The sequence below is a fragment of the Sphaeramia orbicularis genome, chromosome 21, assembly GCF_902148855.1.
Source record: "Sphaeramia orbicularis chromosome 21, fSphaOr1.1, whole genome shotgun sequence".
NCBI classification, from domain to species: Eukaryota; Metazoa; Chordata; class Actinopteri; order Kurtiformes; family Apogonidae; genus Sphaeramia; species Sphaeramia orbicularis.
Window position 1 is genome coordinate 58,852,305 of NC_043977.1, and position 11,352 is coordinate 58,863,656.

General features: G+C 45.5%; 1 protein-coding gene across 3 annotated transcripts in view; it reads left to right on the top strand.

Annotated features, from left to right (window-relative positions):
• LOC115413084 (tissue factor pathway inhibitor-like) overlaps positions 1-11,352 on the top strand; it is a 93,693-nt gene that overhangs the window by 74,767 nt on the left and 7,574 nt on the right. For 2 of the 3 annotated variants that reach the window (XM_030125839.1, XM_030125841.1), the window contains exons 6-7: positions 3,127-3,315; positions 4,110-4,564. In XM_030125839.1, coding sequence (XP_029981699.1) covers positions 3,127-3,315; positions 4,110-4,174 — 254 coding nt within the window. In that variant the 3' untranslated portion in view covers positions 4,175-4,564. Of the gene's footprint in view, positions 1-3,126; positions 3,316-4,109; positions 4,565-6,445; positions 6,454-11,352 lie in introns of those variants that run through there. The other variant, XM_030125840.1, reaches the window with a different exon arrangement.

Sequence of the window (11,352 nt, forward strand, 5' to 3'; positions counted from 1 at the left end):
GAATATTAAAGAAAACAGTGAGTGGGATGAGGATCTGCACCTCTAAATCTGAGACCATGGTTCTGGACCAGATAAAGGTGGTCTGACCTCTCCAGGTCAGCGGAGAGTCTTTGCCCCAAGTGGAGGAGTTCCAGTATGTGGGTCTGGTTCACAGTGAGGGAAGGGTGGAGGTTCAGACTGACAGGTGGGTGGGTGGAGGTTCAGACTGACAGGTGGATGGGTGGAGGTTCAGACTGACAGGTGGATGGGTGGAGGTTCAGACTGACAGGTGGACGGGTGGAGGTTCAGATTGACAGGTGGGTGGGTGGAGGTTCAGACTGACAGGTGGATGGGTGGAGGTTCAGACTGACAGGTGGATGGGTGGAGGTTCAGACTGACAGGTGGATGGGTGGAGGTTCAGATTGACAGGTGGGTGGGTGGGTGGAGGTTCAGACTGACAGGTGGATGGGTGGAGGTTCAGACTGACAGGTGGATGGGTGGAGGTTCAGATTGACAGGTGGGTGGGTGGAGGTTCAGACTGACAGGTGGATGGGTGGAGGTTCAGATTGACAGGTGGATGGGTGGAGGTTCAGACTGACAGGTGGATGGGTGGAGGTTCAGACTGACAGGTGGATGGATGGAGGTTCAGACTGACAGGTGGATGGGTGGAGGTTCAGATTGACAGGTGGGTGGGTGGAGGTTCAGACTGACAGGTGGATGGGTGGAGGTTCAGACTGACAGGTGGATGGGTGGAGGTTCAGATTGACAGGTGGATGGGTGGAGGTTCAGACTGACAGGTGGATGGGTGGAGGTTCAGATTGACAGGTGGATGGGTGGGTGGAGGTTCAGATTGACAGGTGGGTGGGTGGGTGGAGGTTCAGACTGACAGGTGGATGGATGGAGGTTCAGACTGACAGGTGGATGGGTGGAGGTTCAGATTGACAGGTGGGTGGGTGGAGGTTCAGATTGACAGGTGGATGGGTGGAGGTTCAGACTGACAGGTGGATGGGTGGAGGTTCAGACTGACAGGTGGATGGGTGGAGGTTCAGATTGACAGATGGATGGGTGGAGGTTCAGATTGACAGGTGGATGGATGGAGGTTCAGACTGACAGGTGGATGGGTGGAGGTTCAGATTGACAGGTGGGTGGGTGGGTGGAGGTTCAGACTGACAGGTGGATGGGTGGAGGTTCAGACTGACAGGTGGGTGGGTGGAGGTTCAGACTGACAGGTGGATGGGTGGAGGTTCAGATTGACAGGTGGATGGGTGGAGGTTCAGACTGACAGGTGGATGGGTGGAGGTTCAGATTGACAGGTGGGTGGGTGGGTGGGTGGGTGGAGGTTCAGACTGACAGGTGGGTGGGTGGAGGTTCAGACTGACAGGTGGATGGGTGGAGGGTTCAGATTGACAGGTGGATGGGTGGAGGTTCAGACTGACAGGTGGATGGGTGGAGGTTCAGACTGACAGGTGGGTGCAGCGTCTGCAGTGCTTGTATGGGTCTGTTGTGGTTCAGAAGGAGCTGAGCCCAAAGGAGAAGCTCTGGATTTACCCTCAGTCTACGTTCAGACCCTCACCTGTGGTCCTGAGCTGTGGGTCAGGACCCAAAGGACCAGATCCAGGATACAAGCGGTCCAAATGAGTTTCCTCTGTAGGGTGGGTGGGTCCACCCTTAGAGATAGGGGGCGGAGCTCAGTCACCAGGGAGGAGCTTAGAGTAGAGCTGCTGCTCTTCCACATCCAGAGGAACCAGCTGAGGTGGATCAGACAGCTGGTTCAGATCCTCCTGGACTCCTCCCTGGGGAGGTGTTCTGGGCATGTCCCACCAGGAGGAGGAGTCTGAGGTGAGGGAGGAGTCTGAGGAGAGGGAGGAGTCTGAGGAGAGGGAAGTTTGGGCATCCCTGCTTAGACTGTTCCCCCTGAGACCTGACCCCGGATGAAGCAGAAGAGAATGGATGGAGGGATTAAAGAAAACAGATATTTCATGTGAACCAAGGTTATTATCGTTAATGAAAACGAACCAAATGACCAAAACTAGAACTGTAAAAACATTTTCATTAACTGAAATAAATAAAAACTATACTTAAAAAAAACCAAACATAACTAACTGAAACTGTATTGTGTGTTTACTAAACTAACTAAAACAGATACAAATTCTGGATCAAATTCCCTTGGTTTTGGTCTTTGTCAATGTCAGATTGATGTTAAATGGATTTCTTTGTCTCTCTCAGTTTTCTGTGCTGTCTCCATACGACACTTTTTGCTCCGTCACTTGTGTTCACTTGTGGTTTCCAGTCGTCTTCTGGTCCCCACTCTACCTGGAAACATGGAGACTAAAGCAGCAGAGTCCTGTCTGGGATTGATTTGAATAGGAGCACAGAGAAGAAGAGAAAAGAGACCACTGAACTACAACTGAACTACAACTGAACTACAACGGAACTACAACTGAACTACAACTGAACTACAACTGAACTACAACGGAACTACAACTGAGCTACAACTGAACTACAACTGAACTACAACTAAACTACCACTAAACTACAACTGAACTACAACTGAACTACAACTGAACTACAACTAAACTACAACTGAACTACAACGGAACTACAACTGAACTACAACTAAACTACCACTAAACTACAACTGAACTACAACTGAACTACAACTGAACTACAACTAAACTACAACTGAACTACAACTAAACTACAACTGAACCACAACTGAACTACAACTGAACTACAACTGAACTACAACTAAACTACAACTGAACTACAACTGAACTACAACTAAACTACAACTGAACAACTGAACTACAACTGAACTATAACTAAACTACAACTGAACTACAACTAAACTACAACTGAACTACAACTACAACTGAACTACAACTAAACTACAACTGAACTACAACTAAACTACAACTGAACTATAACTGAACTACAACTAAACTACAACTAAGCATTTAGAAAAAAAAGAAAACTAATAAAAACTGGCAAACCTGCTCTAAAAACAAATTAAAATGAACTGAATTCAAACTAAATAAAACTAAACTATGATGAAAACCCAAAACTATTGGAACCTTGGCACACAGACAGTACTATGGTGAACATAAGTGTGTAAAACTCTGCTTGTGTGTACTGTGTGTGTTCCAGATGGTGGTGTTCCCTCCTGGTGCTTCAGTCCTGCAGACAGAGGAACCTGTGACGGCTCCAGCAGGAGGTTCGCCTTCAACCCCGACACCAGGAGGTGCCACATGTTTGTGTTCAGCGGCTGTGGAGGAAACCAGAACAACTTCAGCCACCGCAGACACTGCATGAGGAAGTGCACCGGCAGAACCAAAGGTACCAGGACACCAGGGTCCAGGACACAGGGGTCAAATGTACGGCCCGCTGGCCAAAACCGGGCCAAAACCAGGCCACCGAAGGGTCCAGTCCAACTCGTGGAGGGCATGTCTTTCATATGTGGTCCTAAATCTGATCCAGATCTGATATTTTCCAGTGTGACTTCAGTCTGAACATCCAGGTCGCATTTATCTGACCTTTACATCATTGAAATGCGACAAACGTCCCAGTTGTTGGTCCTCCATATTTCCTTCTGTAAACACAGTGTGTGTCTGTGTGGTCTGGGATTCCATCAGGACCTCTTTAGTGCATGTGGGTCACTTCAGGACCTCTTTAGTGCATGTGGGTCACTTCAGGGTCACATTTAGTTCAGACTGAGAACTGATAGAAGTCACATTTATTCAATGTTAATTAAATCACATCCTCAAACACACACTGTAAAAAAAAAAAACTAAAAAAAACTATATTATTCTGGCAGCAGGGGCGCCAAAAAAATACTGTAAAATAACCATTTCATAAAAATACGGTAATTTTCCATAATTCAAATACAGTTTTTTGCTCTAACTTTACATGAGATTTTGCATATTTTTTTTTGACTTTTTCATGTTTAATACAGAATATTTACATGTATTAAAACAATCCAATTCCCTATAAATATATATAAATAATTTTCAGTGAGACTCAGTTGTCCAATCCACTGATAAAAACTGTATTTGGACAGTTTATCAGTGCTTATACATGTTATACATTCACAAAAATACATTTATTCAACATTTTTGTGTGTTGTGTTTCAGATCGTGGGATGAAGATGATCAGGATAAGGAAGAAAAACATGGACATCGTTTCTCGTTCAGTGTGAGCTGGTGCACTACTGTAGACTCTGTATTTATGTCTGTTGGTTGTATTTTTTTTTTTTTTACTCCTCCAGTGCTTTTGTAAACATTCTTTCTTGTGCACCTGAATTTGAATCATCACCAGTATTTCTTTAACATCTTCATGACAAAATGTTTGCTCATATTATGATCTTATTAATAAAAATGTCATATTCTGATGTTTAAGTTTTTGGTTAAACAAGAAAATAAAAGCTTCTGTTGCATAATTAGGACCGGATCTACTGAGATACTGATTTGTGTGTACTAATTTGTAGGGCTGTGTATCAGCAATAATCTGACGATATGATACAAATCGCAATACTAGGATCATGATACCATATATCACGATATATCATGATACTGTTAAAAAGGCAATTTTTTGTTTGTTTCTATTTTTTTCCTGATTATTTCTGTGAAGAACTGAATTCCATCATAAATCTGCACCAATACTAAACACATTTGTATTTGATCCCAACAGGATCTAATGTTCTATCACCAAATGTTCCAACTGTGTTCAAACTGAAATTCTGTTTTACAGACATTCCAGTTTCAGATCCTGTTCAAATGTTCAGATTCTATTAGTTCACAACTAACATCAGAACAGGATTTGAGTTCAGTCCAAACAAAGGAACCAACATTATTGAATAAAAGAGTGTGAAATAAGAAGAAATAAAACAGAAACAAAAGACAAAAATGAACTTCCACAATATCTGCATTTGAATAAATACCTACAAATATCCATACAGTACTTTTTAATATCCATACAGTATTGTGAAATGAAATATCGCGATATATTGCAGAACCAATATTTTCTAACAGCCCTACTAATTAGTGTGTGCTAATTTGTGTGTGCAATCTAGAATTTTGCGTATGGGGTTGAACTGTGGTTTGTAGGTGACTGACTCAGATTGTCTGTGCGTACGTCTCAATTATATTCCTTCCATCATTCCATAAATGTTCACATGTTGGTGTCAAATGCTTCTTTTGTCGTTGCGATGTCTCCTTTTTCCAACAATAACCACAGTCGTGTGTTTAATTCCACATCCAAACCCTTTGCCTCCTGTTCAGTACAGACACAGTTTCTATCTGGAAAATTCCTTTTAGGTTTGATCATTCACTTTGCGTGTGTTAAATTCACATATTTACATTTTCTCCTCCCAGCACACCTACAGTTTGTGTGTAAATGCCCTGTAGAAGCTAATAACGGCCGATAACATAATCAATTTGCCATTTTTAAAATGTAATAGGCCAATAATATAAGAAAAGTCCTGAACTGATAATGTTATAACTTATTGGTTGGTTATTACGTTATTGGCCTGGTAAAAAAAAAATCTTTGCAAATGTAATAACTAGGGCTGTGTATCGGCAAGAATCTGGTGATACGATACAAATCACAATACTAGGATCACAATACGATATATAATAATAATAATAATAATAATAATAATAATAATAATAATAATACATTTTATTTATAGGCGCCTTTCTTGGCACTCAAGGACACCGTACAGTAAAACAGTAAAACAGGAGAGTTTAAAACAAGCAATAAAATAGAGTAAAAAATAAAAGGCAGGTTAAAAAATTGGACAATGCAATTGTGTTCACAAAGAGAAGAGGTTCTAAACAGACGGGTTTGAGTCTGGATTTGAGGACAGGGAGTGAAGTGGTGTTTGTGAGCTCTGGTGGCAAAAGGAGTTCCAGAGCCAATGAATGATCTGGTCCACATGGAGGTGGGAGGGGCAGAGGGAACAGTGAGGGGGAGGGAGGAGGAAGATCTGAGGGTACGAGAGGGAGGGGCCACATGAAGGAGGTCAGACAGATATGAAGGGGCGGAGTTATGGAGGGGCGGGGTTATGGATGGCCTTGAATGTCATTAGAAGGATTTTAAATTCAATCCGGAACTGAACTGGGAGCCAGTGGAGCTGTGAGGGGAGGGGTCCTGTGAGTGGAGGGGGTCCTGATGAGGGGAGGGGGTCCTGGTGAGGGGAGGGGGTCCTGGTGAGGGGAGGGGGTCCTGGTGAGGGGAGGGGGTCCTGGTGAGGGGAGGGGGGTCCTGATGAGGGGAGGGGGTCCTGGTGAGTGGAGGGGATCCTGATGAGGGGAGGGGGTCCTGGTGAGTGGAGGGGGTCCTGATGAGGGGAGGGGGTCCTGGTGAGTGGAGGGGGTCCTGATGAGGGGAGGGGGTCCTGGTGAGGGGAGGGGGTCCTGATGAGGGGAGGGGGGCCTGGTGAGGGGGGGGGGGTCCTGGTGAGTGGAGGGGATCCTGGTGAGTGGAGGGGGGTCCTGGTGAGGGGAGGGGGTCCTGATGAGGGGAGGGGGTCCTGGTGAGGGGAGGGGGTCCTGATGAGGGGAGGGGGTCCTGGTGAGTGGAGGGGGTCCTGATGAGGGGGAGGGGGTCCTGGTGAGTGGAGGGGATCCTGGTGAGTGAGGGGGTCCTGTGAGGGGAGGGGGTCCTGATGAGGGAAGGGGGTCCTGGTGAGGGGAGGGGGTCCTGGTGAGGGGAGGGGGGTCCTGATGAGGGGAGGGGGTCCTGGTGAGGGAGGGGGTCCTGGTGAGGGGAGGGGTCCTGATGAGGGGAGGTGGTCCTGATGAGGGGAGGGGGTCCTGATGAGGGGAGGGGGTCCTGGGTGAGTGGAGGGGATCCTGATGAGGGGAGGGGGTCCTGGTGAGTGGAGGGGATCCTGATGAGGGGAGGGGGTCCTGGTGAGTGGAGGGGGTCCTGATGAGGGGAGGGGGTCCTGGTGAGGGGGAGGGGGTCCTGATGAGGGGAGGGGTCCTGGTGAGTGGAGGGGTCCTGATGAGGGGAGGGGGTCCTGGTGATGGAGGGGATCCTGGTGAGTGGAGGGGGTCCTGGTGAGGGGAGGGGGTCCTGATGAGGGGAGGGGTCCTGGTGAGGGGAGGGGGTCCTGATGAGGGGAGGGGGTCCTGGTGAGGGGAGGGGGTCCTGATGAGGGGAGGGGGTCCTGGTGAGTGGAGGGGGGTCCTGATGAGGGGAGGGGGGTCCTGGTGAGTGGAGGGGATCCTGGTGAGTGGAGGGGGTCCTGGTGAGGGGAGGGGGTCCTGGTGAGTGGAGGGGGTCCTGATGAGGGGAGGGGGTCCTGGTGAGGGGAGGGGGTCCTGGTGATGATGCGAGCTGCAGAGTTCCGAACTATTTGAAGTTTATGGAGGGATCTGTGTGTGAGACCAAAGAGGAGAGAGTTCCAGTAATCCAGACCAGAGGTGACAGACTGTGAACAAGGACAGCAGTGGGTATGGGGGGGGGTTAATGTTACGTAGGTGGAAGTATGCAGACCGAGTGATGTCACTGATGTGGGATTGAAAAGATAGAGTACTGTGGAGGATGACCCCCAGACTCTGACCCTGTGGGGAAGGGGAGACCGTGGAGTTTGTCGATGGTGAGGGAAAAACTGTTGGTTTTGGATAAAGTGGATTTTGAGCCAACGAGAACATCGTTTGTCACTGTTAGTTTGAGAAAACTGAAAGTGAACCAGGATTTTATGTCTGCCAAGGAGTCAGTGAGGGAGGAGGGTGTGGGGGGTGGAGGGGTTTGCAGGTGAGGTAGAGCTGGGTGTCATCTGCATAACAGTGAAAGTTGATATTGTATTTCTGGAATATATTGCCAAGGGGAAGGAGGTAGATGATAAAGAGGAGGGGCCCCAGTACAGATCCCTGGGGCACACCTGAAGTGACGGGGAAATGGGAGGATGTGAAGGATTTGATCTGGATGAACTGAGTGCGGCCACAGAGGTCTGATTTAAAGCAGTCTAATGGAGGGTGGGTGATGGAGGTGGAAGAGAATCTACTGAGAAGGGTGGTGTGGCAGATGGAGTTAAAGGTCAAGGAGGAGGAGGATGGAAGGTAGACCAGAATCTGCTGCACTGAGGAGGTCAGTGGTGGTTTTTATGAGTGCTGTTTCTGTGAAGGGGGCGGAGCCCAGACTGGAACTGTTCATACAGATTATTGTGAGAGAAATGAGAATGAAGTTGAACAGCTACTGTTTTCTCCAGAATTTTGGAAATGACGAGTAGATTGGAAATAGGGCGGAGGTTATTGAAGTCGGTTGGATCTGCACCAGGTTTGTTCAGAACTGAGGTTATTGCAGCGGTTTTGAAGGATGCAGGAACAGGTCCAGTGGTGAAGGGGGTCAGAGGAGGAAGGCAGGCTTCAGCAGGACTGTGGGGAGGGGGTCCAGCTGACAGGTGGACGGCTTGGACTTATGGATAAGTTCTGATATTTCATCGGGGGGGGGTGGTGTCAAAGGAGGATAGTGAGTGTGTGGGTGGATGAGGGTCAGGTGTGACGGTGGAGGAGTGTGAGCCAGGTTGAGGTGGATCTTCTGGATTTTGCTGATAAAAAAGGAGATGAGTGAATGACAGAATGTGGTTGTGTGCAGGTGAGAGGGTAAGAGTCTGGGGGTTAGTGACACTGTAGACCAGTGAGAACAGTGACGGTGTGTCCCTTCATTTGAACACATTCTGTTGGTGTAGTAGTGGATTGGATTTGACAGTGCAGACCTTGTAAAGCTTCATGTGGGTTAGCATACATGTCCTTGTGAACAGCCAGTCCAGTTTTTCTGAAGAGCCACTCGAGTCGTCCACCTTCAGCTTTCATGTGTCGAAGTTCAGTTATTTCATGCATTTATTTTGATTAGGTAATTTAGCGTGAACTCCCAAGAAGATACTTTGTTTGTTGTTTAGCCGCCCCCCCCCCCAACCCTTCTTTAGTTGATATCAAACTAAATATTGTGAATTTTAGTTTGTGGCTGACGTGTGTGCTTGGGAGCTGGGAGGGGACCAAACTGAGCACATTATGTTGGCCCTGGTGAACCCCTAGACCAGACGTAACCATTTTTTTTTTAACCCTTTAAATGATCTCTTTTCATCATGATGTCACTACATTTTTTGATGCAAAAAACACAAAATATCTTTTTTTTTTTCAAATATTACATAAAAATTGGATCACATATTATTAGATTTTTGCAGCCTGGCATATGTCAATGATTAACAGCAACATTACCAACGTTAATAAATTACTTTAGCCCCTCCCCTCTCAAATGAAGCCCAGATCTCAGTAAAAGCGGGATTGATGTCTTAAAGGCTTTGGATCAAAAACAGTGGTTCTAATGTTAGAAACAGTGCGTTTTCTGCACACTTGGTAGACAGATGCTAGTCTGGTCATTTCCTTTTGTTTACAATGTGCACATTTGAGTTGGTGGAAAGAATTTTAAAGATCATGCAAAAATGAACAACTTTGAATTCGAAACCTTATTAAATTGTGAAAAATAATATGAAGTTTTTAACACGAAGTGCAAAGTGTGCATAAAAAGCACACCCAGATACTGGAGGGTTAAATGCCAAAAAGGAACATAAAATCACTCAATAATGCACGATGACAAATGGATAAAAACAGATGACCTACTTCTTCTGTAACGAGACATTACAAAAGGGAAGAGGAAGGGGAGGACCCCAACTTTAGCCTGGGGTACCCCTGGAAATACGCGAAGAAGAACAGACAAAAACCAACGAAGAAGAGGGAGGAGGACCAAACACAACACAGGAGTACGACTAAAACAGTGACAGGTAACACACTGAAGTTAGAAGAACAATCAGAATAATCACAAAAATAACATTTTTATTCAAATGAATGAACTTATACTTAACAAACATCCTGCACCACAAGGGGGCGCCTACCTCCCACTTTAGCAGGATTTCACAGAACTCTAAGAACTGTTCCGTTAACACACATTGTCCAGTAAGATTCCTTCCACTGGTGGTCCAGCCCATGTGCAGGGGTCCTGTGGGTGCAGGTTTGGACACAGGGGGGCGCTGTCAGCTCACAGCTGTTTTTCCACAGGGAACGTACATTTGTATTGTTTTGTTTCCTGTTCTGGATGAACTGAAGTGTCAGACAGGACATCAGACAGTTCTATGAACTTCTGCTGGACTTCTGTGAGCTTCAGTGGGTTCACACCAAGCATCAGCCTTTAGAGGAGAAGGAGAGAAGAACCATGTAAGAACAGAAGGAGTTTAAGCCCTGTCCAGGTAGGCTGACAGGGAGCACTTTAACAGGGGTAGGTTAGTTAACCGGGTTAGAGTGAGCACCTTTAACAGGGGTAGGTTAGTTTAACCAGGTTAGAGTGAGCACTTAACAGGGGTAGGTTAGTTAACCGGTTAGAGTGAGCACTTTAACTGGGGTAGGTTAGTTAACCGGGTTAGAGTGAGCACTTTAACTGGGGTAGGTTAGTTAACCAGGGTTAGTTAACAGGGTTAGTTTAGTTTAACAGGGTTAGTTTAGTTAAGCAGGTTAGTTTAGTTTAACAGGGTCATCATTTTACCAGTCCATCACTTGGCGTCTTCCATTGAAAACAGTCTGTATTTGCACAGAAAATCTGAATGTTCAGCTGATGAGGTTTACAAACTGCAGAACATGTGTTTGGTTCCAAACCAAAATGGAGGTCAGGTTATTCTAAAGGTTTGTGTGTGTGAACATAAACATGTGCTTCAAATGTCTGTGTGTTCATCTGCAGATGTGAATAAAACTAATGTGTGAGCGTTTACTGGATCATCTGGAGATGATCTGGTGTTTACTCCAACCTGAACTCAGAGGTCCAGTTTTACTCTGGTCTGAACATGGATCCACTTTATGGGGCTGGTTCCTTTAACTACACTGTAAAAAAAATCTGAAATTTAACAGAATTTTCACTGTTGATTTGACAGATTTTTCTGTATTTTTCAGATCCAGGAAAATATCAGTGAAATGACACAAACAGACTATGATTTTACATGTCAATGGAAAAGAACAGAAAAAACTGCAACTGTGAAGAACAGAACATTTACATTTTTTTTAAAGATTTGTTTCTTTTTTCACAGAAAAATACAGTTAAAATACATTTGCAAATGTGTCATAATTTCACAAATATTTCTTTCTATTTATGAGATTAAACTGTTAATTTTAGTTTAATACTGTAAAAAAAATAAATATAAAACCAGATAAATTCCTGACAGATTAACGGTAACAGAAGTATTTGTTCTGTCAGTTGAACCAGACTTGTTTGTTCATTGACAAATATCTTGTGTAATTACAGGAGGTTTCACAACAAAACTGTTGAATAAATGTATTTTGTGAATGTATAACATGTCTAAGGCACTGATAAACTGTCCAAATA